Source organism: Capronia epimyces (genome assembly GCF_000585565.1).
Source record: "Capronia epimyces CBS 606.96 chromosome Unknown aczIQ-supercont1.3, whole genome shotgun sequence".
NCBI lineage: Eukaryota > Fungi > Ascomycota > Eurotiomycetes > Chaetothyriales > Herpotrichiellaceae > Capronia > Capronia epimyces.
In genome coordinates, this window is record NW_006912906.1 from 368,668 (window position 1) to 396,492 (window position 27,825).

The window sequence follows — 27,825 nt, forward strand, 5'->3', positions numbered from 1 at the left end:
CTGCAACCTGAACTTGAACAGCAGAGCGCACCTTCTGCACGAAGAAAGGCAGTGGCTTCTTCATGCTGGAAAACAGACTCCGAGAAGAAGAACATGCCTACTGCCAGGAGAGAACATTTTTTCCCTCCAAGCACAATAGGGTACGAAGTACTCCGTAGATAGATCCCACCTGTAGGTGCCCGTGTTTTTGTTTTTGACGAGTGATCATCCCCAGCAAGTTGGTCACAGCCATGGCACTTCAAATCCGGGCTCGCCTGGAGACGGATCCAAGGATGGGGGTCCGTCAAAAGTAGTAGTGCAGGGGGACCTGCCAGGGCTTTCTTAACCTGGGAGCAATTCTCAGACATCCAAGACTTGGCAAGTGGTGTTTCGCTCACTAGAGTTTGTGAGATAGCAGAGAGGGAACAAGTAAGGGGTAAAGGAGTTGTGTTTGTCTCTTACCACAGTGCTTGGGGGTGAAATGGCGCTGCACCTGCCTACCTAGGTACCTGGTACCATCACCCTCCTCCTACCTCAGGACATTCCTCAGGCAGGGTAGGTACTGTACGTCCCTAGAAAGGAGGTGGGCTTGGTAGGTGGAACGAGACACCCAAGGCCCTAACAGGTACCTGTGCTCGGCGCACACGTATACAATATTAATACCAGCCTGAGGCATGTAGTGACCACTAGATGGCAGATGTAGGTGGGTGGGTAGGTAGGTACGCACGCAATGGAGCCCGCCAACTTCCAGGTAGGTGCCACCAAGGTGCCAGGTACCAACCGAGCGGGTGCTGCCCGCGTCATCACAGCCCCCAAGCCTATTGCTCAAGACGCTAGTCTGTATCAGGCACAAGTCGACATCCGCCCTAAGCCGTTGCCCTGCACCCCGGCCTGGCATGCGAACAGTCTCAACAATGGACGTAAAGCACAAGAGACCGACCCTTCCTGTCTTCACCGCTTGACGGGGAAAAATATCCTCCTCATTCCAAAAAATCTCTCTCGCTCGGCCTTCAGTCATCTGTTCCTCGCTGTGCCCTGTCGGCCCTGATCGCCTCTCCCGCGGTTCATTCGTTCCGATCTAAGATCGACAAATTACGACTAGGGCTAGATCTTCCCCACGTTACTAGACTAGGGTGCGCCAGCCAACAAGAATACTCTCTCAGAATCCCGGTCGTTATCCCAGCACAAAAAGATAGAACAGACGCAATAAACTCCGTGAGCGGTGCCTCACGGCTGCGGCTGCGGCTGCGACAGTCATCGAAAGACTACTACACACAGCTACAACACCATGAAACCTTTTAGGAGGAGATCACTCCTGGCGGCAGGTTTCTCGGCCATTCTCTCCGTTCAACATGTCCTGGCAATACAACTAGATCTACAAAGCACAGACTCGATTAAGGCAGCTGCAAAGACACTCGCGGGAGACATGGTCTCTTACTACACTGGATACAGACCCGGTGATGTACCTGGGAATCTACCATCACCGTACTACTGGTGGGAAGCAGGTGCAATGTTTGGAGCCTTGGTTGATTACTGGTACTTTACCGGGGACGATACCTACAATGCAATTACCACCCAGGCTCTTCTTCACCAGGTCGGTCCCGACAAGGACTTCATGCCACCCAACCAGACCAAAACCGAAGGAAATGACGACCAAGCGTTTTGGGCCATGGCTGCTCTCTCCGCCGCAGAGAACAAATTTCCAGACCCTCCTGAAGACCAGCCGCAATGGCTCGCATTGGCCCAGGCAGTATTCAACACTCAAGCGGCACGTTGGGATACGACGTCTTGTGGAGGTGGACTGAAATGGCAGATTTTCGCGTTTAACACTGGCTACAACTACAAGAATACCATCTCTAACGGCTGTTTCTTCAACATGGCCTCACGACTGGCTGTCTACACGGGAAATCAGACATATGCCGACTGGGCGGTCCGAATGTGGGATTGGTGTTCGGCAATTGGTCTTCGTGATGCTCAGTACAACTTCTTCGACGGCAGCGATGACAACCTGAACTGCTCCCAGCTTGATCACATTCAATGGACCTACAACGCCGGCACTTTTCTTGTCGGGGCCGCCAACATGTACAACTTTGTGAGTGATTCCTCCCCGATGGAGAATGCTTCTCTAATATTATGTTATAACAGACCGGAGGGAGTCAGGAATGGGCTGACAGACTGAACGGCATCATTGGAAACCTGAAACTTTTCCTGAAAAACAACGTAGTTTACGAGCAAGCGTGCGAGCCGGTCGGTACCTGCAATGTTGATCAACGCTCATTCAAGGCATATCTCGCTAGGTGGATGGCGGCGACAGCTGTCAAGGCACCCTTCACCTATTCTCTTCTCAAACCGATTTTGGAAGCCTCGGCAACGGCTGCGGCTGCCGTGTGCACAGGTGGCGTTAATGGCACTTCTTGTGGATTGAAGTGGACAGAAGGAACCTTCGACGGCAGCATTGGAGTCGGCGAGCAGATGTCAGCTTTGGAGGTCATCCAATCCAATTTGATCGATATCGTTTCCGGCCCCGTTTCGCAAGACTCAGGAGGAACTAGCAAAGGGGATCCGAATGCTGGAACCTCAAGCGACATTGGTCCAAGCGACCTGAATGTGGGAGAGGTGACCACAGCCGACAAAGCTGGCGCTGCAATATTGACTGTACTGCTCATCTTCTTCGTTGCAGGCGGCGCATGGTGGATGGTAACCTGAGCCACGCGCATCGAGACATCGGCGTTAATTGTCTCATGAACGCAACGGTCATTATGATGTTAACGACAGACCGGGCCTCGTTCGGCGTTTATACAGACCTGGATCCAGACATGGCGGGACTTCGATTCTGAGCAAAGGTGTCCGGAGTGTTGGAGTTCTAGACGTTCCTGGCCAACACGGCATTGCAAGCCCAGAATAAAGGCAAGGCTGGGAAGCTGTGATTTTCTGCATTAGACATTCCGTTCGAGGGAGCTCGAAGGAGCTCGAACATTGATCATCAAGCTAGCCGTGGGGCATGCAACATAAGCAATACCATCCCGACCATTCAATATGCCTATCCCTGCCTTTTGAAATTTCGTGTTCTCCCGACGTCCCATGCGCCAGCCGATCCGTTTATGGCTTCAGAGACAGAATCTGTTCTTCACTCCGAGTATTCACTTCCAAAAAAATCCCAGTATAGCACAATGGTTGATACTACCCCCTTTGAACTTCAGCCCTTAGCTCCTCTTTTATTTTTTGTTGCATCGATTTCTCCTCCTCTTTTTGCTTCACAAGTTCCTCTTTCGCCTTCGCCTGTGCCTCTGCGGCAGCAATCCAGATGGGCTTGTCAGATTTGCTGTGCTCCTTCAACTGATCGAGAAATTCCTGGTAGTTTTGTTGCCGCTGGTCCCGCAGCTCAAGGTTCCGCTTCTGCAGGTCCGGGTTAAACTTGCTAAAGATTTCGCCCTCGGAGGGAGTGACACTGTAATAATCGACGGAGTTTGAGTCAGCTTGGACAGCCGGAATACGCCAACGGACATGTCGTGATGGGAGATAGTGTGGAAGACCATTGTAGCATTGACAATGAGATGCTGAAGAACAAGGACAGATTTGTGCTAAGAAAGCGAGGTCTCCTTACTAGTACATCAGAGCCGGCCCTCCAATGCAGCAGGTGATGAAGCTATTGCAACTTGTCAGCAGAAGTAATCATAGAGCGACAGGCCAGATGAACTGCGTGAGCGATTCTTACACTGCTGCCATTTTGGCATACATTGGCCCGCGAGAGGCCATTTTGCAACGCTGCGGTTTGGCGCGTGGTACTGAGCACAACTGACAAGAGGTGAGAGACAAGGTCGGAGGTTGTAGACTCAATGAATGAATGCCGGCTAGTCAAGGCATAGATGGTGACATAGAGCTGTGTACATTGCCGGTGGTCACAAATTTACATCTCATCGAATCTGTTGCAGTCGCCTGGGTCTGCAACCGTGCTAGCATGTTGATGATGGCACCAGGCCCGGACTCTGCAGTGTCTGCGCACTTGGCGGCCACTCTATTGGCACCGCGGAAGTCTGTATTACATAAGGTGCTAGCGGTTGACCACAGAAGACCACCGAGACTTCTCTCCATTTCGCTTCTTGAGCTTTCTTAATCGGTGTCCGACAAGTCAAAAAAGGAAGTTATTAATGCAGAGAGACATTAAAGTCTAGATTGGACCAAGGGTTGTTGACAGGTTGCGCGGTGAAAGGATGCCCAGGTAAAATACCACAGCCAGTCGGTCAATTGTGGAATGACTATCCGTATACCGGTGCGCAGTTATTGCAGGCAAGCCAGTTGAGACTAAGCAGATGGCGATTTTGTTCTCTCCTTGGGTCATCACCATGGAAAAGACGGCGGGCTGTTGCGGCATACTACCTTAAAACTTGAACAGTGTCAGTATTGCGTTGCGTCGTCATGTTGCCCAGAGCACTGCCTCCCTTCAGTACCTAAAGTAGCACGCGAGGGCCGGTTGGGATCTGTCAGCCACCGGGCCTTGTCGCGTCTGTCGCCACAGGTCTTCAGGATACCTAGACAGCATCCCGACTGCGTTGTAATCAACCACCAGATCTCAGGAGACGAGCACAAGCCACTGGATGGATACTGTAGTTGGTGGTAGGTAGTAGTAATAGTAATAACCAGGGAGGCTGGCAAAAGCAAGGGATCACGTGCACTGAAACGTGCAGTGCGCCAGGTGCATCGTTCGGATTAGTACCTATGTGGTGGTGGCCAGTGCAGTACTCCGTAGGCGTTGCCTGAGTGGAATTCCGTCTCAGGATCCCTCCGGTGGTGCCTCCTACCCTGACGGTGGCTCTGCTAACTGGTAGGGTGACTGGGGCTTAGGCTCTTTGGTTCCTCAGGCTCCTCCCCATCCGACAGGCCCTTGCCGCAGCCAAAGCGCCAGATCACCAGCCCGGTGTCAGCTTCAACCTTCCAACCTCCAACACTTCCATCTTTCATATCCCATCCTCAACTGACCCGCCACATAACAAACCCTGCGCTCGCTCTTTCACACAGGTTATAACGACAACCATCATCGTTGCAACATCCTTCCACTCGACCTCTACTGTCGTCCCTTGATAACCAAGACCTCGTCGTCCATTCTGCATACCTGCCTATCATGGCCGAACGAGACCAACCTTACGACCCCTATATCCCCTCGGGTGGACAGGGCGGCCCGCCGCAGGCTGGGGGCAATCAGAGAACAGCTGCTTTGCAAGCGGTATGTGCCAAAGATTTCCTACTTCGCGTCTCGAGGCAAAGCAATGGCAGTTGGTGTTCACAGTCTGCTACCTGAACCGTCGCAGGTGGGACCCAGCTGGAATTCTTCGTCGGAACACCCTTGAAGCATATCGCAGGGTCTCCTCGCAGAGCTCACTCCCATCGGGCTTAGCATTCGTCTACCCTCATCGCTCACGGGGGTGGTGAAGCCCCCTTTTTGTCTTGAGCATCATCTCTCCGACTCTGAACAGGCATAGCTAATGAGACGAATCACAGCAAATCGATGACACGGTCGGTGTGATGCGAGAAAACATCAACAAGGTCTCCCAACGAGGCGAGCGACTCGATTCGCTGCAAGATAAGACCGACAACCTTGCCGTATCAGCACAGGGCTTCCGCCGGGGAGCAAATAGAGTTCGAAAACAAATGTGGTGGAAGGATATGAAGATGCGCATGTGTCTCATTGCCGGAATCATCATCTTGCTTATTGTCATTATCGTCCCAGCTGGTATGTTCGAGTGTCCACTGCAGCAAACCAATTACTGACGTAGGACAGTGGTTGCCACCAGATAAGCTTCCGCAGGCTCGTTTACGACACAGCAGTCCACCGAAATGCTACTTACGAACTGGAATCGATTCTGTCTTTTTGGGCTAGCGCTTGTACAACTTGAACTGATCGCAAACAGCTTCAATCTGTGCGATGGGTCGGGAGCTTCCGACATCTGATGTCTTGCCTGGATTCGACTTCTGAACAGCAAGTGTCCCAGAGCCGCGCTGGAGAAGATTGTTGGGGCAATGAGAAGCTCTTGAACTCTGCTCAGGGGCGTCTATGGATGAGGGATCAGAGCATACTTGTTACAATAATACCATGGGTTCTTCTACATTCTTGCTCCCGACTGGATTTCACACTTGATTGTTGTTAACCAGCCTCCAAGTTTTGTTTCCTTTCCATGCAGTCTCAATCGAGAAGGCAAACACAGATGCCGAACGAGACTAGAGCACGCAACCTGATAGAAAGATGCCTACTTCGTATCCTCGCTGACTTCGAAGTTAAGTGAAGCCCATGTGATTCAGAGAAATATTATCTAGCATGGGAGAGAAGGGCGTAGAATTTTCAAGCCGCCGAGATCGCGCTGCATCCTTAGTCTGCAGGAGCATCGGTGACTAGTAACCGTGCAAATACGTATATGCCACATGCTCCCAGTCACTACCTATGCAAGCCCCGTTGATGGCGACGACTGACAGGAGATCGTGCAGGCATTGAAATTTTTCTCCCAAGCACTGCAGCCGAAGGTCGGCCTGGGCAGGCACGCCACACCACCCAGTTTGAGCGTTGGAGAAGCGCCCACCGGGGCTCTGGAGCTGGTTGGCTCTCAGGCAAAATGATGCTCACACTCCATCACCCCGCAGATATTTTGTTCTTCGCTGTAGTACCAAGCGCATGAAAAAAAATTGAACTGGCCAGGATCACCGACATTCCTGGTGCATAAATTCCATTGCTGGCGTTCCTCGCTATAGACCTGTTGTCGACCCTTTCAGCGGTTTCAATACTCTCCCCTCTGTCGTAACAGCTCGAAGCTGTCTTTTCACCGCCCGACGTCACCGATTTCGCATTCTCCCGAGTTTTCTCTCAGCTGCCGCATGACTTGAAAGAGGATGACAGCAGCAATGGGTGCGGCCGCTGCGCGAGCAGCAACCAGGGCAGCTACGTCCTCAGTGCGTCCTCGAGCATATCAAGCTTTCCGTCTCGCTCGACCCTTCTATAGTCCTTTGGTTGGGCGCCAGATAACCTCGCGACGGACATATTCCTCCCCTTCGGACTTTTCTTCGACAAGGTTGACAGTGGTGCAGTTGCTCAGTAACATTGGATCTAAGAGGGAGGTTCAACAGTATCTATCACACTTCACTTCGGTCTCCTCGCAACAGTTTGCCGTTATCAAGGTCGGTGGAGCTATTTTGACCGAGCACCTTCAGACTCTCTCTTCGGCTCTCGCATTCTTGAATCATGTCGGACTTTATCCTGTGGTTGTCCACGGGGCAGGCCCGCAATTGAACAAGATCCTAGAAAATTCGGGGGTTGAGCCACAATTTGAGGATGGAATCCGCGTAACAGATCCCAAGACGTTGGGTATTGCACGAGCGTTGTTTCTGGAGGAGAACCTGCGCTTGGTGGAAGAACTCGAACGATTAGGCGTCCGCGCAAGACCAATCACCTCCGGAGTCTTTACAGCAGACTACCTCGATAAAGAGAAATACAATCTTGTGGGCAAGATCAAGCATGTTGACAAGAGGCCCATCCAAGCTGCAATCCAAGCTGGCTGTCTCCCGATCCTGACGTCTATGGCCGAGTCGGAGGCAGGCCAAGTCCTAAATGTCAATGCTGATGTTGCCGCGGGCGAGCTAGCTCGATCACTCCAGCCTCTGAAGATTGTCTACCTGTCTGAGAAAGGTGGACTGTTCAATGGGGATACGGGGGAGAAAATCTCCGCCATCAACCTGGACGAGGAGTATGATCACCTCATGACACAGTGGTGGGTGCGACATGGGACGAGGCTGAAGATCAAAGAAATGAGAGAGCTCCTGATGGATCTGCCCCGAAGCTCCAGTGTCGCCATCATCCACCCTGCAGATCTCCAGAAGGAACTCTTCACGGATTCTGGTGCAGGCACTTTGATCCGCCGAGGAAACAAGGTCCATGTCAACACCTCTATTGACGAATTCAAGGATATTGAGCAGCTGAAGGAAGTCCTCATTCGCGATCGTGCCAGCCTCGATGCCCGTGCTGTCGTGGATCGATACGTCAAAACCCTTCGCAGCCGAGAGTTCAAGGCCTATTTCGACGAGCCCATGGAAGCTTTAGCTATTGTCTTACCGCCCAATGGAGAAACCTCGCTGGCTCATTTGGCAACCTTGACCATTACCAAGAATGGATGGCTGACCAATGTGGCGGATAACATTTTCGCTGCCATCAAGAAAGATTTCCCCAAGTTAATGTGGACAGTCAAAGAGGACGATGAGAATTTGACCTGGTTCTTTGACAAAGCCGATGGCAGCCTTTCCAAGGATGGCGAGGTTCTCTTTTGGTATGGTCTCGAGACGAGTGAAGAGGTCAAAGATTTGATGGTCGAATTTACAAAGCATGGCCGTCAAATGTTCGGTGATATCAACCTCGAGTCCAGGCTGCAAAGGGCTGCAAGGGCCGCAGCAAACTTAGCCAGCAGCGCTGCTCAATCTGCAGGACTGACACAGAAGCGAGCATTCTCGACGCAGGCCAATCCTTTGAGAGCAGCCAGGCGGGCCAGATATGTCACTAAACCAGCTCTCTGTGTTCGTACCTATGCTACGACGAACCCCAACCCACCTCTTGGCTCCAAGAACAGCTCGAATGACAAGCCTTCTAGAGTTGCTTTAATTGGGGCGAGAGGTTACACTGGCAAGGCTCTGGTGGACCTTCTCAATCGCCATCCTCACATGGATCTTCGTCATGTCTCATCACGAGAGCTTGCGGGAACTAAACTCAGTGGCTATGACAAGCGGGAGATCATCTATGAGAATTTGAGTGTTGAAGACGTCCGACAGATGGAGGAAAATGGAGATGTCGATTGTTGGGTTATGGCCTTGCCCAATGGTGTCTGCAAGCCATTTGTCGATACCATTGATCAAGTTGGGAAGAACAGCGTCATCGTCGACCTTAGTGCCGATTACAGATTCGACCCTGCGTGGACTTACGGCCTTCCTGAGCTCGTTGACCGATCTGCCATCGCTCAAGCCAGAAGAATCTCAAACCCTGGATGCTATGCGACAGCAGCGCAGCTCGGTATAGCTCCTCTAGTCCCATATCTTGGAGGACAGCCAACAGTTTTTGGAGTCTCTGGCTACTCCGGCGCGGGCACAAAGCCAAGTCCAAAGAACGACGTCAACAATCTGACAGACAACATCATCCCTTACAGTCTGACAGACCATATTCACGAACGGGAGATCTCTACCCGACTTGGTACCCCTGTTGCTTTCATCCCTCACGTTGCTGTTTGGTTCCAAGGCATCCACCATACCATCAACATCCCGTTGAAGGAAGAGATGACGTCTCGCGATATCAGGAATTTGTATCAGGATCGCTACGCAGGGGAGAAGCTGGTCAAGATTATCGGGGAGGCTCCTCTGGTGAAGAATATCGCACATCGCCATGGTGTCGAAATTGGCGGGTTTGCAGTTCACTCGAGTGGCAAGAGAGTGGTTGTCTGCGCCACGATCGACAATCTCTTGAAGGGTGCAGCAACACAATGTCTCCGTAAGTTTTTGCTTCCTGCAGACCTTGGTGGTAGATTAGTCAACTGACATGAGTGGACAGAAAACATGAACCTAGCTCTTGGGTATGGTGAATATGAGGGAATCCCACTTGAATGAGGGATTAGGGCAAGCCGAGAGGACTGTGAGAGATCAAGGTCTACCGAATATTACCGCTGGCCAAGTTTCGTGTGGACAAGGTCCAGTGCCGAGTGAGCAACCTCCTGTCTTTCCGTCGCGGTTGCCCGCCTTTTATGCAGTTTTTTTTTTTTTTGCCTCTCTGTACAGACCTTCTAGACAGGGGAGGAAATCATGGATATCAGGTAGAGAAGGGATCGACGGACACGCAATACACGGAAAGAATGGTTTCAACCATTCCAACGTGCTATATGCATGGTCAGTTGATTAGGAATCGGAGTTTGATGAGCAAACCAGAAAAGCAAGGGCGGCATCTAGCAAGTCGAATCGCTACGCAGTGAACCTGTGATGAGAAAATTAATGATTCTTTCTTCGACTGATACGCGTTCTGATTCTGGTCTCTTTGCCGTCTGTTGGATTCCATTCAGTACGCTGCGCTGCGTAAACCCCGAGTTCACATCCATCTCACTCTTTGTTCAGCTGACCTTCCTTACCTCATTCCCTGTTCACATTCTGTCTATTGCACTCCTTCGAATCGAATCGATCCCCGTCATCAGGGCTTCGAAGAAGTGAGTCGGTGTTGGTACAGACATATCCGGCGCTACTGTGGCGCGGTTCACTGAAGGGCAGGATGTTCTACAGCCATGAAAGTGAGTTCTCGTCACTCTTGGACTCTCATATGCTTCACGCGGTTTGCAAAGCAGCTCAAAACCTGACGAAGTGACTATGCAGTGCTGACAAGTCGCCAATATGGCGTGGCAACTATCTGGTGATTACCCTCGATTCTTTTGACGGTTGACGAGCCTTTCACGCTGGCTGTCAATCCCTTTACGCCTTGCAATCCAAACGAAGTCCCTCCTTTAGAAACTTGCAAAGATGCTGATCAACCGCACTCCACTTCCTTAGGCTCGTCGCAACCCTCGGCTCTAAATCGAACCTGAAGAAAGTCACCCGGCGTGCCATCCTGGATGTGGACCTCCCGAAGGCATGCGAGACCATCACGGAGCCAGAGATGCCTTTAGCTCTGCGCCTGCAGGGCAATTTGCTGTATATTCCTCCCATACCCTAGCAACACACGTCCCCTGATCCTCCTTCTTCCTCATCATCTGGTCTCTGTTCGGAGGGTAAGGCTGACTCGGAGCACAGGTTCGGCGTGTCACGCGTGTTTTCGCATCAATGTGGCTATGTGCTCGCGGACGTTACGAGTCTGCGGGATAAGATGAGAGGGTCGCAGGATGTCTTCAAAGAAATGGAGTTGGATCCTGATGTGGGCAAGATGAGGTGTGTACCTCCGTACATGGAATGAAAACTGCGCCCTCTATAACCCACCACTGCCCCTACCTCCTTCCATAGCAAGGACGCGACGAGAACTAATCTCAAGCTACCGTCACACAATAGGCCTGACCAGCTCAATATTACGGAAGATCCATACTTCATTCTTGACCTCGACATTGATTTCGATCTTGCAGCCTTCGGAATCCCTTCTGATCGGTCGACTGCGACTGGTTCATTCTCCCCGCGACCCCTACTGTCGAGTCAGTCGAGTCTGCACATCTACGATGACGAGGAACCCGGCCTTGAAATCCCTCCACTGGATACACCTGGCAGCTTCGGCAGAGTTGATGTGGATCTGGGCGCAGCAACAAGCTCAGGCTGGCCGTCCGGGAGTCGAGCGGCGCAACCTCCTTCAGTGTTTGACGAGGAGCCTGCTATTATTGAGGATCCGGTGTTTGATATAGACGACAATGGGTTCCTTCAGCCCGCAATGTCGGTGGACTTTAGGGGTAGTGACATCGAAAATGATGGAGGACAAGGATCTGCAAGCGAGATGTTTGGGATTGGAAGCATTGGCACTGGGCAGGAAACTGTCATGTCAGGAGACACACCAATGCAACAAGTCATCGCCGTCGATGTCGATTTGCCGGTGTTTGCCGACGACGATCACATACCAGCTCAAGCAGCCCTGATGACTCCCCAGCCCGCCGTGGGTGAAGACCAGGCAACAGGACATCCTACCTCCTCTGTCCATCCTGACAATCAATCGGAAGAGGTGTCTGAGGAGGTGGAAGCGCCACAGCGACGAGCACGACCTGTAAAATCCATTCGGCCAGACCAGCGAACCGAACTGAGCAACCGGGACCTCAATGAGTGGAATGAAAACTATCTCGCCAACATGGCAGCTGCTCTGCGCAGTCGCCGAATCCAGACATCACGTCATGAAGCGAAGAAGAATGCGGAATTTTGGCTCCTCCGCCAGGGAATCGGAAATGTCGCGACCACCTTTGGGAACGAGCGAGTACCACACCCACTCGGCGTGTTTAGTGGTCAATCACTGTGGGAAATGCTGAGAGGCCCAGATACAGGCACGAAAAGATCTCGCAGTAGTTCCCTTGCTGACAGCGATGGAGCCGAGAACGCGAGAAGAGTGAAAGCCAGAACCGCGTCGCAAGAAGAAGTCGCTCGTGGCGACGAGAACGATGGCTTGAATTTCGGTGATGAGGAAGACCTCATGCTTCAGGGAGATGACGTCAACATTGAAAGTGAGGTTGGTCGACATGCACCTCCATCGCTGCCAGACCGTTCCTCCGGCATGCCTTGGAACATATCGGGATCCCGTCCCAGCTCAATGCAACCACTACATAGACTCCAGTCGAGCGCTGATAGCCTTACCGGCGGTGTGGAACTGGGGCCTCCTTCCGGTTTCGGCAGACGAGGGACTCGTTTCACTTCCGCCAGTCCACTGTTCGGGAAAGGTCGGTCCCTTTCCAGACTCGGCAGCCAGGAGGCGACGGAGGTGTCACGACTTACTAGCAATGAAGAAGACTCTGCTGGTCTGGACATGCAGCTAGGTGCTGATATCGACCTGGATTTCGAGCTCTACGGTCCCTCCGCACACGTCGACACCCAGACAGCAGCACAGAGTCAGTGGATTGCTGAGACACTGGAGAACGAAGCATACAACTTTCTCACGTTTGTCAATACCAAGATACAGACCTTGATGGAGGAAGACCAAGAACGTGAAAATGTCACCTTCGACGAACTCCTTCCACCGACACAGAATTCTCAGGTTGTAGGTGCTCAGGCTCTTCTTCACGTGTTGGCACTAGCGACCAAGGGACTACTCGCAGTGTATCAAGCGGAACCATTTGTCGAGATTGAGCTTGCCGTTGTCAGCCATTAATTGATGAGTTCAGTGAAGATGGGATGAGTGTACGAGGACATACAAAAATCGGGGAGGATTAGCTGGAAAAGATCTCCAGGTGTTGACTGGAAATGTCCGACGGGGTCTACCATGTTCAGATGGCGAGCAGCGTGGGCTATGATATGTATGCGTGTCTCAATGCTGATCGCAGAGCAATTCCATGATTGTCGGTGGTAAACATAATTAATTAGAGATTCGGAGGAGACAGTCCGGTTCTGTGACCAGAAGAGCTTCGGTGGACAGATAATGGCATCATAGTAAATCAAGGTCAATCAGACGACCAGGTTCAGCCCTGTCTTTTAAACCAGGAGGGCCCAAGGTTTGAAAGGGGTGAATCAAGCCAGCGAACCAAATCTTTGTCGTTTGCTTCTTGACTCTTGACGCTGACTTCGACCAGCGAACTAGACAATCTGTCCCAATCGGCGTGGAGCAGGGGAAATCTGGCCATGACCCATGACGTTTCGGCATCTTCTAGCCATCAACAATGCTGAAGGAGAAGTAGGTTTGATCAGCCTCCCAATTTGATACGGCGCACATAGCACTCCGTCCTCTTTATCCATTCTGTGGCTGTGCTCAGGAAGAGGCGAGCAAGATCTTGGTTTAGCGGAATGATTTGGGCGGAGAGCAAACGGCAAAGTGGTTGGATGCGTCGAATCATGGACCTGTGCCTGACTGCGCCTGTGAGCTCGTTCTTTGTTCGCAGTTTGAAACCAGCCACAAAGAACATCACCGACACGCACACGAAACTGGTGACACTCATTTATTATTCCCTATAGGCAGAGACCCGTTGAAAGGGGGTTGTCACTTTAATTCCTTCTCGATGCCAGTCCCAGAAAGAAGGATCAAGGCCTGAAACGCATGATCCAGGCTTACATTAGATTTACTCTCCCATCACCGTCGTCCTCTGCAGAAACGGCGGTCTTACGCCTTCGCCCCACAGGCGAGCCGGGGTGCCTGAGCCTCCCGTTCGGTATCCCTGTTAGACGGTCTTTGATTAAGTGGTACCCGGAAAGTGGCTGTTTTAGCTTCATTGGTGAAGGACATCGACCCTGCGGGCCTGCGCTGCAGCAAAGGTCGACCTTACCCGTACAGAGTATCCGTACAGAGTACGGAGTACGGAGTACGTACGTCTCTACTACTACGTACCACGGACCCCCAACTGACACTGACATCCCCAGGCGGCAAGAGGAACCACACTTTCTCCAGCCAGGCTGTGTGTGTTATGACAACTGCACAGATCACGAGCCACGAGTCTCCGACGCATTTCCTGACCATCACCATCGCTTGAGCTGAATCGGTCGACCCCTCGAACCTCTCTGCTTGTCTGCGTTTAGAGCCGTTGAACCAGCCTTTGGTTCATGCTTTTTGTCGCAAAAGAGGACAATGGAGGGCATGGTGTTCAAGACTCTGACTTTCACTTGAATCTCTCTCGTGGCTTTTCCCTTGTCCGGTTGCGTCCAGCCAACACTCTCGGACCCAGAACACCTCAGCAACGTTGCGACGAAGACGCCAGTTGAGCTCACCGACCTAGGCTGATCAGCTTTGGTGGCACGATGATGGCCGGCAATCAATACCGTCAACAATGGCAACAAGGCTCTGCACCTGTACAGCAAGCATATCACTACGATCGCAGAGATGATCAGAGACAGTGGCAAGAGAGTGGAAGAAGTCAAAAATCACACAATCAACAAGAATACCAAGGTTACAATGGATATCCCAAGGGTCGCAATGATTATGGCCAGGGTTTGGTATCTACGCCGAGTGATGATTATGAACAGAACTGGCAATGGCAAGGTCAAGACCAATACTCTCATGATGGCTACCAGAGTCAATATGCCGACAAAAGAAATGGCCATCCGCAAGCGCCTAGCTCAGATCCTTATTCCGGTCCAGACCATCCTTCGAATCGCACATATCAGTACGATGACAGATATCGCAACAATGGACACCGTCGACCGCCCGTGGAACCTGAGTTCTCGGGCTCTTCGAACGGCCAGAGGCCGCCACAACATCAAAGACCGGATCCTTCCAGTCCTCATAAAAGGTCAAAACGTAAGGATTGTTCATTCCTGTTGTATGTAAATACTGATGTGATCCAGCGCGACACAGGATCCTAGCTGAACCCACATCTCCCAAAAACTTGGCCTGGGACAATCCGTTCGGCGCCTTCCCTGGGAAGAAGAGACCGGACGGCAAGGAGAGGCGTGCCAGTATAGACAATAGCCTGGGCAACCTAAGTATCGATGACCGACCTCACAGCGAAGAGTCTGGTGCACGACCACATACATCTCACGGGCATCGTGGACTTCCAAGAAAAGAAGTCCATAGACCCAGTACTTCACACGATCGACCTTCAGACTTCGGTCGGCCTCCTGTGCAACCAGTCCATCCACTACCACCAGGGCGAATCTCATTAGAGATGAATCGTCCACATCAAAATTTCGCCTCAGATATGGGTCGACCTTCCCTACAGGAGTATCAATCAATACCAAGGCCAAATCCGTCAGACTTGAGTCGTCCACGTCATAATCCCGCTTCAGATGTAGCTCGACCTCCAATACAAGACTATCAACAATCGCCTAGGCGGAATTCGTCAGACTTCAACCGCCAACAACAAGATTTCAGACCACAGGGAGAGATCAGTCCGCCAAATCTTCGGCGTACACAGGAACCCCCGCGTGGACCTCCACCGCCATCAACAAACCGAGACAGACCTCATCATGCACCATACGGATCAATGCCAAGATACCAGTCTCGGGGCGGCTTCGATATGCAAGACGAACATGAGTCTCAGTATAATGGGCCCAAGGAATATTTCACGCAAAACGATGGTTACCTTCGCGACTACAATGCTCCTTCGGCGCCCTATGAATCACCTACAGGACCACCCCCGTCGAGGTTGCCACATCGGCCAATACCTCAAGAGAACTACAAAAATGGCCCGTATCGAGCTGGAGCGCCCAACCGGGCACCGGACTATGATACGAGGAGTAATGACATGCCCAACTTTGACGCCATCCCTCTTCGGGCGAACGAGAAGCCAGAGGACCATATCAATACCGGTCAACTATCTTCTTACGACCCACAAATATACCGAAAGCCCACATATCAGGTTCCAGGAGCATACCCAGGTCAAGTTGATACCACGCAGAGCAAGCCACCTACATCTTACGATGCTACTTCACCGCTCGCCGAGTTCTCATTTGATTTACCGCCCAATGTCAATACAAGACCTATACCCGCCGACAGAAATGAAAGCTTCGGCCAAGCGCCTTCTCGACGGCAATATAGTGAACCGAGAAATTTTGAGACGAGACCGCCGCCGGTGGGTGGTTTTGGAGCGGACGAGACTCAACCAATATCTGTTTCGCAATACCCTCCGCGAGCAGCGAGTAGGACTGGGACGAAGCCACCAGTGCGTGAAGCTCCTCCATTACCATTGAATACTCCAGGCTATGAATCGTTTGGACAGCAGCAACCTCCGACCCGGCCTCATACCAGTAGCGCGCAACGGCCGCCACCACGAAGTTATGACACGGGAAATTCTTATGGCCTGGAATCCCCCGAACATCGGGCACCTTCCGCGCCAGCCGGATCTGGACCATTCAATCAAGCATACAATTACACAGGAGCCAATCAACAATATCAAGCGCCGTACGGACAAGGACGACCTCCACGAAAAGAGTCTCAGGACAACTACAATATTACAGGGTCTAGATCAAATGTCTCGAAGTCTGCCCATCCTGTCCCTGTGCGACACTATCCGAATGCCAGCGCCGTCGCTACTGCCGGTACCGGTGCCAATGCCACTGCCACTGCCACTGCCAACATCAACCCTGACGCACTGCCAGCTCACCCGGAGCCCGTAAGACAGGTATCTAACCATGGATATACGGCCACTCAGCCACTAGCAGCTCAGCCAGAGCCAAGGCAGGCGACAGCACCTCCCCCGAGTAATGCCAACGGCAGTAATGCACCACAGGTTACGGTCCAAGAGCTTAACAATCTACGGGAAAGGTATCGGCAAACTCCGGGAGATCATGCCCTCGGACTACAATTGGCCAAAAGATTGGTGGAAGGTGCCAGAGTTTTGTCCGACGAAGGGGGTAAAGCGGATGCGAAACAGACGCAGAAAAACCGAGAACGATATATCTTTGAAGGGCACAAGTTGGTGAAGAAATTGGTGGCGGCGAACTATCCAGAAGCCATGTTCTACCTTGCGGATTGTCATGGACAGGGACTGCTGGGGCTACCGGTAGACGCCAAGGAGGCGTTCCATCTCTATCAGTCGGCGGCCAAATTGAACCATGCCCAAAGTGCCTACAGGGTGGCGGTCTGCTGCGAGCTAGGGACCGAGGAAGGCGGCGGAACCCGACGAGACCCTCTGAAATCAATGCAATGGTACAAACGGGCCGCGTCGTTGGGCGACACTCCGGCGATGTACAAGCTTGGGATGATACTGCTGAAAGGCTTGCTGTCCCAGCCAAAGAATCCACGAGAAGGTGTTTCGTGGTTGAAGAGAGCGGCGGAGCGAGCGGACCGAGACAACCCTCACGCATTGCATGAACTGGGACTACTCTACGAGTCGGCGACACCTATGGATCATATCATTCGCGATGAGGAGTATGCCTTCCAACTGTTCCAGCAGGCGGCGGAATTAGGATACAAGTATTCACAATTCCGGCTGGGATCGGCATTCGAGTATGGTTTGCTAGGCTGTCCGATCGATCCGCGGCAGAGTATCGCATGGTACACTCGGGCTGCAGCGCAGGGCGAACATCAGTCCGAGTTGGCGTTGAGTGGATGGTACTTGACTGGGTCTGAACCTCTTCTCACGCAAAGCGATGCGGAGGCATTCCTGTGGGCACGAAAGGCGGCAAGTTCTGGGCTAGCCAAGGCCGAATATGCGATGGGATACTTCAACGAAGTTGGCATTGGGACGGCGGTTGACCTTGATGAGGCGAGACGATGGTATTACCGGGCAGCTTGTGAGTATACATACCCTTTCGAATGGCGCTCTTGACTTGGTATTGCAGTGACTGACGAGGGCATCTAGCACAAAACTTCGGCAAAGCCCGAGAGAGGTTAGAGGAGATGAGACGCGGGCAGAAAATGTCCAAGACTCGAGTATCTCGGTCGAACGTCAACCGCCAGAGTGATGGAGAGTGTGTGGTCATGTAAATGTGTGTGGTTTGAATTATGGGTGGCATTCAGGGACACGGCGAGGGCTAGGGGGATCATGACAGAGCAATGGGGTTTTAATGAGGTTGGGCAATGCCTATCGAGCACGAGGAATAAACCAGAGAAATACGGGTTTGTTAATGGAAATCTGCCTGGGATGGGTAACGACGAACTGAGAAAGACGGGGTAGTGCACAGTGCACAGTGAGGAGGACCACAATATCTACCTAGTAGGTGCCATGCTCTCTGGGGATTCAACTGGTTTGCAGCCTCGTCTGGTCCACACGGGAAAATTATGGAGGATCGAGGATCGACAGAATAGTTTGTGCAATGGTTGGGATGGCGCTTCGATCCCACGCAGCTCAGACCAGGCAGCATCGAATCGAAGATCAAAGACGACGGCGCGCCTCTCATGGAAGCGAAGAGGGAGGGCGACGAGGCCTGCGCCCGGATGATTTAATATTGCTTCTTTGGCTGCCGGCAGGGTGACTCGGTCCCGTGACTGTACGAGTAAGGCATTGGCATTGGCAATGACCGCATCAGGACCTTTGCCAAAGCGTCCCAGCATCGCTTCTTCATCGCTTGATCGCTTGATCTCTTGATCACTTCATCGCTTCATCCCACCACCCCAACAGTCGGCTGATCAGTCCCGATCGAGTCGGTCATAATTGCAGTGCGCCATTAATTAATTAGTGCTACGATGGTGACGATGGTGACGATGGTGACGATGGTGACGATGGTGACGATGCCAAATCGTGTGACGTCTTGATCTCCATGCTCTCCACCATCTCCAGATCCCGACCCCGATATCATATCTATCGTTCTCTCCTACACGGACCATCCCTGTAAATCATCGCTTTTTCTCTCGTGCGACAAACCTTAAGACGCCCGGTTCTTCTGTCTTCCCGGGGCATCCCCCCCGGACTCCCTATCACCTATATCAGTGTCACACTAGAATCCTACCTCCCGTAATCTCGTCTCATTGCCTCACCCCCGGCCTCATCTAGTTCTCGATTCGAGCCGACAATCAATCACGAACATTCATCCACTTCTAGAATGCCACCCTGGTCCTGGTTGCCTATTTACACAGAGTCACCAATCAGGCCAGCCACACCCCTCTTACGGCCAATATAAAGGTCAATCCTGCCCGTCCAGGGCCTCGTCTCGACATGATCCGCTTTCCTACCTTCCGCTCCACCCCTGCCCCCGACACATCATCGGCTGAAGGCTCGCTCCGCGAAATCCTGCGCAAGGCTTCTGTATCCGAGCCAAGCATAGCCTCAGTCCCATCTTCCGGGTCGACTCTGCATAAGACGAGGACGAGTTCCATCTCGACAGCGACGTCTACATCTTCGAGCCCCTCGTCGTCCTCTCCGCTCACCTCGAGTCCCCGTAACAGCCAGTGTTCAGAGCAGAGTGTCAAGTTGACCGAAACCAGAACGAACAAGAGGCCAAGTTTCTAGTGGCAGTAGCAGACGAGCCGGTTTGGAACAATTGTAGTTGCTATAAAGCAAAAAGGACATCGGACCTAGAACCGTTCTCACCAAAAGGGCACCGTTTTTGTCGCTCCTGGACAATGCCCGGCTCAAAAGGCAACCCCAACGGACCCCGAACTCGGCGGAAAGATCGAACAGGGGGTCAAGAACGAGGGTAAAGGTATGCTACGTTGTATCAGTCTTACTCTCAGCCCTCTACCTCATAGGTACCTTGACAATCTGGGCATGCCACTACTGTTCTCTCTTTTCTTTTGTTCTTTGCCAGCACTTCCTCTGGTGCTGCTTTATCTGAATCCCTCTGATCCATCTGACGTCAATTCTTCTTTGGACAGGAGCCGGCAAAGGGTCCTGGTCTGCCTGGACAGCAAGCGAACTGACCCGTCGATACCAAGCCCGGGGCGGTGATACGAGGATACCGGGGATGAAAAGGCACAAGGTGGAAAAGAGCGCTCCCGAGAAGAAGGAGAAGTAGAGTGCGTGGTGACTCTATCCGTGTGAGTGTACAAGTGTGGGAGCTGTACAGGTTTAAAAGAGTGCATGCGAGGCCTGCTCTTCCTTCCTTGTTTTTCGACTTGTGATTCCGGGCCTGTGTATCAATGATGTATACTTATGTGTGAAGATACCTGAAGCGGGTGTACAGAATATCTGTATTCTTAGCAACATGATATGTATGGATAGATACCTAGAGGTCTGTGTATAGGTAGGTATATATAGATTGTCTCTACTACTCGTACTCGATTTAATCTAACAGTATCGTGTTATCCACAGTACTGACTACGTGAGTCGTGAGTCTTGAGTAGTGAGTAGTGGGCGCCAAAGGCTGTCCTAGACTCATATGAGAATGTGTTGTGTAGCGCGGTGCATGTAAATGATGGTGAGAAGGGACGGAACGGGTGACATCTGACCAAAACTAGAACGTCCCCATCGAACGGGATGACTTCCAATGACTAGAATGGAACGAAATAGTACGACACGACACGAACCGAACCAAACCAGGACAAATGATATATCTCAACATGGGAGGAAGGCAAGGGGTTGGACTCGAGCCGCTCCATCGAGCTAGCTTCACGTACGGAGAATATATATACATATACTCCATAAAACTGTGCAACTGGACATTGTGCAATCCGCCTCGGAGGACCGAGACGGAGACGGAGACAGAGAGAGGCGGCTGATATCCGTCTAGGCTGTCTCTGGCCATAATGGCCATTTCCAACTCTAGCTCGAAACTCTTTGCTCTTTGCTCTTTGCGCACTTGAGTTCATCTACCATCCTCAGCCACATCCTAGACTCAATCTCACCCGGTATTAACCCGACTCGCCCAATCCTCCATCCTATGCGTCACTTGAGACGCTTTAGATCTTCTGCTCGATCTTCTTCTCTGTACTCTTGGCCTTGCCTTCAATGTCATGCTCCAGTTCCTTCAGCGCCTCGGTCGTGCTGCCCGTCACTGATCGTTTGTACAAGAAGATCCGGGCGCATTGGATACTGCCGACTAGGGCGAGGCAGAAATTGACTGCTGCCAGACTAATAATCAAGCATAAAAAAGACACCGATTAGTCACGACATCCAGGCTTTCAGTCATTTTTGTGTGGTAGTATGAACTTACAGGACGTTCCTGGGCTTAATAACGAAGCACCATCTCGTCCAGATGGAGCCGGTAGCCACGAGAGCCAGATTCTGTGTCAAGGACAGTTTCTCGGCGGGTCGGAGGAAATCCGTGGCGCCAGCAAGCACCACACCCCATTTCATCACGGGAGCCCTGAATAGATCAAACCAAAGGTGTCAGCGTTCCCATTCACTGCGATCCCGTGCCTGTGGAGCTGTGTGTGGCAGTAACATGCCATCACACCCGCGGGGGGGATGGAAGCAGTGTCTAAGTTCAGGAATAGTCATGTCGTACCAGAAATGCACAGTCTTGATCCCGACTTCGCTGGTCCATAATCTCTGCCACACGCTCTGTTGCTGTACCGGACTCTCAACAGCCGGATTGGCTGCTGTGCCTTGGTATCGTCGAAAAATGGGGTTTCGAGCCTGGAATGGGGTTCGAGACACGAATTGTCGAGGTGATTGTTGCGCAAAGCGCAGGCCGAACCGAGCGGACATTTTTGAGAGGGCCGATGGAAGTTTACGGCTAAACCCAGACACGACGATGAGGATAATGAAATGAGTGGAGAGCTAGCTGAGGTTTCAGGGAAGAAGAGAGACTGTTGGGAGAGGAAGACGGGATCTAGGAATGAGTAATTGGACTGCGGTCCGAGATAGAGGATTAGGGACGGCAGGTCCACTAGCAAATAAGGAGGAACAGCTTAAGTCCGAATGACGGCGGATCAAATGGCTGAACTCGACCGGAAACGTCCCCTGCGCCAAGCCCGAGTCTCTCGTCCTGGGTGGTGATGCTCGACTTGCATTGCATTGCTCTTGCTGGTGGTGTAGATGCACACAGTCTCTTTACGAGCTATGCGCCAGTGATCTTCTCTCCTCTCACGCCCTCTCCAAACTTGATTTGATTCGAAAGAAACTGCGCCGCCATGGCCAGCAAATATGCCTTCACGCAAGGTCTAAGAGAACTCAGGTTTCACTTGTCCGGTACAGGCCCAGGAAGTGAAGCTGCCAGGTATGGAAGCAAGCAATGCCCAACCACGCAAGAGCTATGGCGCATGCATACGGACTGACGGCGCCTGATTTGGATGTTCAGATCATTTCTCAAACGAGCGTACCCGACGATGAAGCATCACAATCCCACCACTCCGATCTTAATACGAGAAGCTAGTGGCGTGGAACCAAAGGTGTGGGTGAGATATGGTATGAAGCCCGCAGACTACATCCGGTGGCTTGAGGTAGCTGACTTTTGACGGTGGTCTAGGATTCGGGAAGGAGAAATCCGAGTCGTTATCAGGTGAGCGTCGAAACATACAATATTACGGGACACACCAGTTCTGACCATTGCATTACAGGACTCACGGCCAAAGAAATCGAAGACCGGGTGACCACGTTGGTCAAGCATGAATAGTGCAACATGTCAGACTCGACCTTTTCCACCGGAGGGAGGAGGGATGTAACATACGCGCGACGAGGCCTGGATTCGACTGGACGAAGAATAAAAGGAAGGAGAAGGAGGATCTTTATACGAAGCGAACCCTCCCGATATTAAGAGTATCCGCACCTGACAAGGAAATGCACCTGTACATATTGACCTGTGCTCCCACACCAGATCAGACGCACCCGAGGTGCTCTACATCCGAACTACAAATGGTGTGCCTCCTGGTCTTCCTTTACTTGATCCCCTCCTGCTTCAAACCTGTACTGCGCCCAGGCCAGACTACCCTCAGCCAACGTCCACAGCTGTTTGCCCGGATCGTGACCTGCAGCGCCGACTGCTATATGTATAGGTAGCAAATGCTCAAAGGTGGGATGGGCTTGTCTGCCATCGGGCCGGGTGAGTAACTTGACCATCTTTTCGTCTCTAGCTTCACCGGCCTCGGTTTCCACGGCATCTTTAAGCGCAGCGTCAAAGGACGCCGAATATGGCATCGTCTTTCCCGTGGCCATAGCTGTCATCATATGCCGCAGGTTGTGTACTGACATGCCGCTGGCCACGATCAAAATGTTTTCGTCGCGGAGCTTCTGCACCGCCCGCCCGAGTCGAATATGTGCCGCAGCGTCGGTGTCGTCGTCGAACAGACTCACCTGTACAATCGGTACCGTGAGGGGATTGGTTTTCGGGTCGAACATGACCTTGAACGGCACGAAGACGCCATGGTCCAACCCCCTCTCTGCTTCTTGCGTCTTGATCCCGTTCTCGCCCAGTATGGCCATGACTTGCTTCGCGAGTTTGGGTGAGCCTTTGTTGGGGAATTTCTCCGAGTAGTAGTGCCGCGGAAAGCCGTAGAAGTCATAGATCAAAGGCTCCTCCTCGGCCACATTGACCTCGATCGTGTTGGGTCGATCGGCCTGCCAGTGGGCCGAGAAGACCACCACTGCCGAGGGTTTGACGCTCTCCGTGATTTCCTTCCCAATGCGTTGCAGCTGCGGGTACACTGGGTGGCTGGTCTCATACATGGTATTCGGGCCCTGTGAAGGGGATGTCAGCATGAGCAGAAGGGATCGTCCAGGAGGCGCGGACGTCTTTCAAATGATGTTGATGAAGGGCAAGCTTACCCCGTGGGAGACAAAATACACTGGCGTGCGTTTCGCCATTGTTGGTACGTCTGCTGTTGCCGCTGTTGGGCTGCTGCCGGTGGAGAACAATCTGCTCGTCAAGAGAAGGCCGCCGTTGACCAGAGATCTCAGCGGACTCCAGAATCGCACGGAAGTGGAAGCCACGTCGGCGACGGAACCGGAACCGGCGGGGGCGTCGTAGGCTGGCGAGGCTGGCTGGATGCTTGCGCTTGCAGCCAGCAGGACCCCGATGACCAAGACGACTAGCTTTGTGACTGTCTTTGTGGCTGAACTTGAAGAACGACCTTGCCCTCGGCCTTGCTCTTGCCGCTGGCTGTGTGATTCCCGCGCCAGCGCCAGCGGTGCGGCAACCTCTAGTATCTGGTGTGATTTAGGTAATGCCAAATTGGATTCTGTCCCGGGAGTCAGGCCGATTTAACGAGATGGTGTTGGTGGTGTTAGGGGGAGCTTCAATGGCAGTGGCGGCGGCAGCGGCAGCGGACTCAGTATCCGTACAGAACACCCTTGGGTATATACTAGGTAGGCTGGAATTGGAATCACTTTACCAGTGTTGTGTTGTTCTGTGAGGAATAATAAGAATATTTTATATAGGCCTTCGATTATACTACTCACATATACCTACATAATTACCTACCTCCCTACTGGTGCTACCCACCTGGATGGAGACAACCTACCTAGGTAATTAGCTAATCTTTACTTAGTAATATTTCATTTCATTTCCTTACTTACAAAGAGTGCTTTGGCTGACGAGAGCGCGAATGTGCCAGACGGAGTACGGATACAAAGTACCGATACTTTGTATGCCATATGGTACCTGGTATTAGGTCTCGTGTGATAGTCCATTCCGTACCTGTATCGTAAGCGGCCGTTGGAGACGCGGAATCTCCTCCGCTGTGCCTGAGCCCCTTACGCCGTACGGAGTATCAGTACAGTGGTTGGCTGTGGTTACAGATGTAGTGGGTATGTAATCAGATTCATCAGATTCCACCCACCAATCCCACTCCCACTCCCACTCCAGCGTGTGAGTTTCCAGACACAATTAATTGATTGCATTAGGTAGTCTCTTAGAGTTCAGATATCTTAGGACTCTTCTTACCCTGGCATGGGGAAGCAGGCGTGCTCTATCAGAAGTAATCAATCTGTTGAGTTGGAGGTTTGACCCTATGTACATGAGTCGCTGCAGCGGGAATTATCTTATAACTTATATTATAATTTACATATATATCCGACTTTTGCCCTGGACTACTAAATTCAACCAACACTGAATACTAGTACCCTGATGGACTCATCTGATCAGGCAAGTTTCACTATTGTCAATATACTATATGAGATAAATATATGAGATAACATCTCCATTACAACTTCGCTTTCGTTCCGACCTGCTGTTTGTTCTTCGCTTCAAACCATTCCTTGACTTTCTGCCTGGCAACCTCAACGACCTCTTTGTCCTCGACGGTCGCAGGGACATTGACTTCCTTGTCGTAGTTGCCTTCCACGGCATTTTCCACCAGCTCTCTCAACACGCGTCGAAGTGTCTTGCCGCTCCGGGTCTTGGGAATCATTCCTTTGCCTTGAACGATCCCGCCTAGAGAGGCGATGGCGCCGATCTGTGTCCGCACGAGTTTGTTGATGCCATCGAAAAACTCCTTGGAAGGCGTGGCCGGTAGATCGGAGGGTGTTGAAGCCGACGGGATCACAAATGCGAATGGTAAATGGCCTTTCATCGGGTCAGGAATACCCACAACACAGGCTTCGGCTACACTAGGATGTGATGTGACGGCTTGTTCGATGGCGCCTGGCTGAGTTAGTTGGTCCGTTGCGGAATGGAGATCAAGGGGCAAAATAAGATTCAAGACATACCCGTGCTGAAGCGATGTGCCGCGACATTGATGATATCGTCACTTCGGCTCATGACATGAACATAACCGTCCTGATCGATCATCCCGGCGTCCCCGGTGTCCAGCCACTTGCCATCGAAACGCTTTAGATAGCCTTTGTAGAACCGGGCATCGTCATTGAACAGCGAGGTGAAACCTGTTGGCGCTAGGGGCATGGCAAGGACAATATTGCCCATTCTCCCCTGCTGCACTTCGTTTCCGGCGTCATCCACGATGCGGACATCAAATCCAGGCATGGGTTTGCCCGCGCTCCCAGGCTTGATAGCCAGAGTTTTGTGTTCTTCACGGGTCCTGGGGTCGAGACCAATGGCGGGTCGGAATGCAAGTCCTGTCATAGGGCTGCCTGACTCGCTTGACCACCAATGGTCAATGACCCGCGCATCTGGAGCGGCGTATTTGCTCAAAAGGTCCTGATAATGTACAACGATGGAAGGCTCAGACCTTTCGCCTGCAAGGAACAAGCCACGCCAATGTCTCAAGCGGCCCTTCTCACCGCGTTCCTTGAAGAATTTGTCCTCTGGGTCTTCTTTTCGAATGGCTCTGAGAGCGGTGGGGGCGGTGAACAATGTTGTGACTTTGTGTTCGTCAACCAGGCGCCAAAACGCACCGGCATCGGGTGTACCAATCGGCTTGCCCTCATATAAGATGGTCGTCGCGCCGGCCAGTAAAGGTGCGTAGACAATATAAGAATGTCCCACAACCCAGCCAATATCACTCCCAGTGAAAATGACATCGCCAGGCCCCTTGACGTCAAAGAGATATTTAATGCTGAGATTTAGGCCGACGGCGTGACCACCTGCTTCCCGCAGCACACCTTTCGGTAAACCTGTGGTGCCGCTGGTGTAAATAATGTACAACCCATCGGTACTTTTCACTGGGACGGCCTCGGCCCGTATACCTCTATTCCGCGCGCTCTTGACCAGCCGTTGCCAATTTCGCTGGCCGGCGTGTTTGATGACGGGGTCCCACCTCCTGATATCCCGCTGCCAAATAATAGTCTTGCTGGGCTTCCAAGCACTCTGCTCAATGGCTCCCTCGACAAACGGCCTATACTCCAAAGGCCCTTTTGTGCCTTCAATGGCACAGCTGGCGGTTAGAATAACCTTCGGCCTGGCGGCATCGATCCGTTGAGCCAAACTTGCGGCAGCAAATCCTCCAAAGACAACTGCATGCAAAGCGCCCAGGCGGACGGCAGCCAACATTCCAAAGATTGCCGCCGGAATCATGGGCATGTATAGGAGAACGACATCACCCTTCTTCACACCTTCTTCCCTTAGGACGCCTGCAAGGACCTCCACCTCATCCAGCATCTGATTGTAAGTGTACTTCTCTTTCGATCCGCTGACCGGGCTGTCCCAGATCATAGCAATCTTGTCGCCGTTACCGGCTTTCACGTGCCGGTCTATACAGTTGTAGGTGGTGCTGATCTCGCCGTCAGGAAACCAAGACCAATGAGGATGTGTCGTGCCGTCTGGTAGCCGTTTTGTCTTTCGCTGCAGGACTGAGCTGTAGGGTTTATGCCAATGGAGTTCTTTTGCATGGCTATCCCAGAATTTCTCGGGGTCGGCGAGGGAGGCACTCTGCGCCGCGTCCTGCGCTGTATTGTTGGGCGACATGGCGCCCGGAGAGGGAGTGAAGAGTACCGTGCGTGTGAGAGCAAGGGGAGTTCAGTGGCGATCCTTGGATGATTCAAAAAGTAACGGAAGGATGACGAGCGTAAGGCTAAGGATTCTTGTGGATGAAGCTCAGAAACAGCGAAGGCACAGAGGAAGCGGAAGCCGCGAATTTAGCTAGAGACACATCACCGAGAGGCGAGAGGCGAGTGGATGGGCATCGGCTTGTAGCTGGCCTGGCATTCTCTCCGGATGGGCCGTCAAGCACGAACAAGTGCAAGATGCGTGGACTATATACTAGCCAAAGAGCAGTCCTCGCCAGGTTCAGGAACGTGATGGTATCCTAACCTGGGGCAAAACAGCAAGGTGGACAAAGTATCCCAGGCAGTGGGGTAAGGTACCAGTATGGGGTAAGAGAGCGAATTCATCGGTCGGACGGAATGTGCAGCGCAGCGTACGGATAGGAAACGGCGTATACCGGGCGATCAACGCAGGGAACATCATTGGATCACGGTCTCGTTCTTCTTCTAGATTCGATCACAGTCCCGGTCCTGGTCCCGTGATGGCTGGAAGGAGAGCGAGAGCGAGATCGAAGGAGGGAGAGAGAGAGCGGGTTCCAGGTTCCAGATGTCA

The 27,825-nt window shown here is 52.2% G+C and overlaps 11 protein-coding genes across 11 annotated transcripts; 7 read left to right on the top strand and 4 right to left on the bottom strand.

Moving 5' to 3' along the window:
- Window positions 1–1,267: 1,267 nt before the first annotated feature.
- Window positions 1,268–2,685, top strand: A1O3_03393 (mannan endo-1,6-alpha-mannosidase; the record flags this gene model as incomplete). Its single annotated transcript, XM_007733531.1, has 2 exons — window positions 1,268–2,071; window positions 2,125–2,685. 2 exons carry the CDS (start codon window positions 1,268–1,270, stop codon window positions 2,683–2,685), a joined length of 1,365 nt encoding a protein of 454 aa, XP_007731721.1.
- Window positions 2,686–3,159: 474 nt separating this feature from the next.
- A1O3_03394 (uncharacterized protein) lies at window positions 3,160–3,515 on the bottom strand (the record flags this gene model as incomplete). The annotated part of the gene is made up of 2 exons (XM_007733532.1): window positions 3,160–3,427; window positions 3,484–3,515. 2 exons carry the CDS (start codon window positions 3,513–3,515, stop codon window positions 3,160–3,162), a joined length of 300 nt encoding a protein of 99 aa, XP_007731722.1.
- A 1,583-nt stretch (window positions 3,516–5,098) lies between these two features.
- A1O3_03395 (vesicle-associated membrane protein 4) lies at window positions 5,099–5,745 on the top strand (the record flags this gene model as incomplete). The annotated part of the gene is made up of 2 exons (XM_007733533.1): window positions 5,099–5,200; window positions 5,476–5,745. 2 exons carry the CDS (start codon window positions 5,099–5,101, stop codon window positions 5,743–5,745), a joined length of 372 nt encoding a protein of 123 aa, XP_007731723.1.
- Window positions 5,746–6,867: 1,122 nt separating this feature from the next.
- A1O3_03396 (protein Arg-6, mitochondrial) lies at window positions 6,868–9,603 on the top strand (the record flags this gene model as incomplete). Its single annotated transcript, XM_007733534.1, has 2 exons — window positions 6,868–9,487; window positions 9,548–9,603. 2 exons carry the CDS (start codon window positions 6,868–6,870, stop codon window positions 9,601–9,603), a joined length of 2,676 nt encoding a protein of 891 aa, XP_007731724.1.
- Window positions 9,604–10,840: 1,237 nt separating this feature from the next.
- A1O3_03397 (uncharacterized protein) lies at window positions 10,841–12,802 on the top strand (the record flags this gene model as incomplete). Its single annotated transcript, XM_007733535.1, has 2 exons — window positions 10,841–10,902; window positions 11,020–12,802. The coding sequence occupies 2 exons, from the start codon at window positions 10,841–10,843 to the stop codon at window positions 12,800–12,802; spliced, it is 1,845 nt and encodes a 614-aa protein (XP_007731725.1).
- Window positions 12,803–14,379: 1,577 nt separating this feature from the next.
- A1O3_03398 (uncharacterized protein) lies at window positions 14,380–15,240 on the top strand (the record flags this gene model as incomplete). Its single annotated transcript, XM_007733536.1, has 3 exons — window positions 14,380–14,875; window positions 14,923–15,060; window positions 15,083–15,240. 3 exons carry the CDS (start codon window positions 14,380–14,382, stop codon window positions 15,238–15,240), a joined length of 792 nt encoding a protein of 263 aa, XP_007731726.1.
- Window positions 15,241–15,560: 320 nt separating this feature from the next.
- On the top strand, window positions 15,561–18,004 carry A1O3_03399 (uncharacterized protein; the record flags this gene model as incomplete). Its single annotated transcript, XM_007733537.1, has 2 exons — window positions 15,561–17,811; window positions 17,880–18,004. The coding sequence occupies 2 exons, from the start codon at window positions 15,561–15,563 to the stop codon at window positions 18,002–18,004; spliced, it is 2,376 nt and encodes a 791-aa protein (XP_007731727.1).
- Window positions 18,005–20,854: 2,850 nt separating this feature from the next.
- On the bottom strand, window positions 20,855–21,605 carry A1O3_03400 (uncharacterized protein; the record flags this gene model as incomplete). The annotated part of the gene is made up of 3 exons (XM_007733538.1): window positions 20,855–21,026; window positions 21,109–21,261; window positions 21,403–21,605. The coding sequence occupies 3 exons, from the start codon at window positions 21,603–21,605 to the stop codon at window positions 20,855–20,857; spliced, it is 528 nt and encodes a 175-aa protein (XP_007731728.1).
- A 425-nt stretch (window positions 21,606–22,030) lies between these two features.
- Window positions 22,031–22,512, top strand: A1O3_03401 (NADH dehydrogenase (ubiquinone) 1 alpha subcomplex 2; the record flags this gene model as incomplete). Its single annotated transcript, XM_007733539.1, has 4 exons — window positions 22,031–22,116; window positions 22,198–22,304; window positions 22,366–22,398; window positions 22,457–22,512. The coding sequence occupies 4 exons, from the start codon at window positions 22,031–22,033 to the stop codon at window positions 22,510–22,512; spliced, it is 282 nt and encodes a 93-aa protein (XP_007731729.1).
- A 233-nt stretch (window positions 22,513–22,745) lies between these two features.
- A1O3_03402 (uncharacterized protein) lies at window positions 22,746–23,699 on the bottom strand (the record flags this gene model as incomplete). Its single annotated transcript, XM_007733540.1, has 2 exons — window positions 22,746–23,573; window positions 23,661–23,699. The coding sequence occupies 2 exons, from the start codon at window positions 23,697–23,699 to the stop codon at window positions 22,746–22,748; spliced, it is 867 nt and encodes a 288-aa protein (XP_007731730.1).
- Window positions 23,700–25,036: 1,337 nt separating this feature from the next.
- On the bottom strand, window positions 25,037–27,195 carry A1O3_03403 (propionyl-CoA synthetase; the record flags this gene model as incomplete). The annotated part of the gene is made up of 2 exons (XM_007733541.1): window positions 25,037–25,476; window positions 25,542–27,195. The coding sequence occupies 2 exons, from the start codon at window positions 27,193–27,195 to the stop codon at window positions 25,037–25,039; spliced, it is 2,094 nt and encodes a 697-aa protein (XP_007731731.1).
- Between the last annotated feature and the right edge of the window lie 630 nt (window positions 27,196–27,825).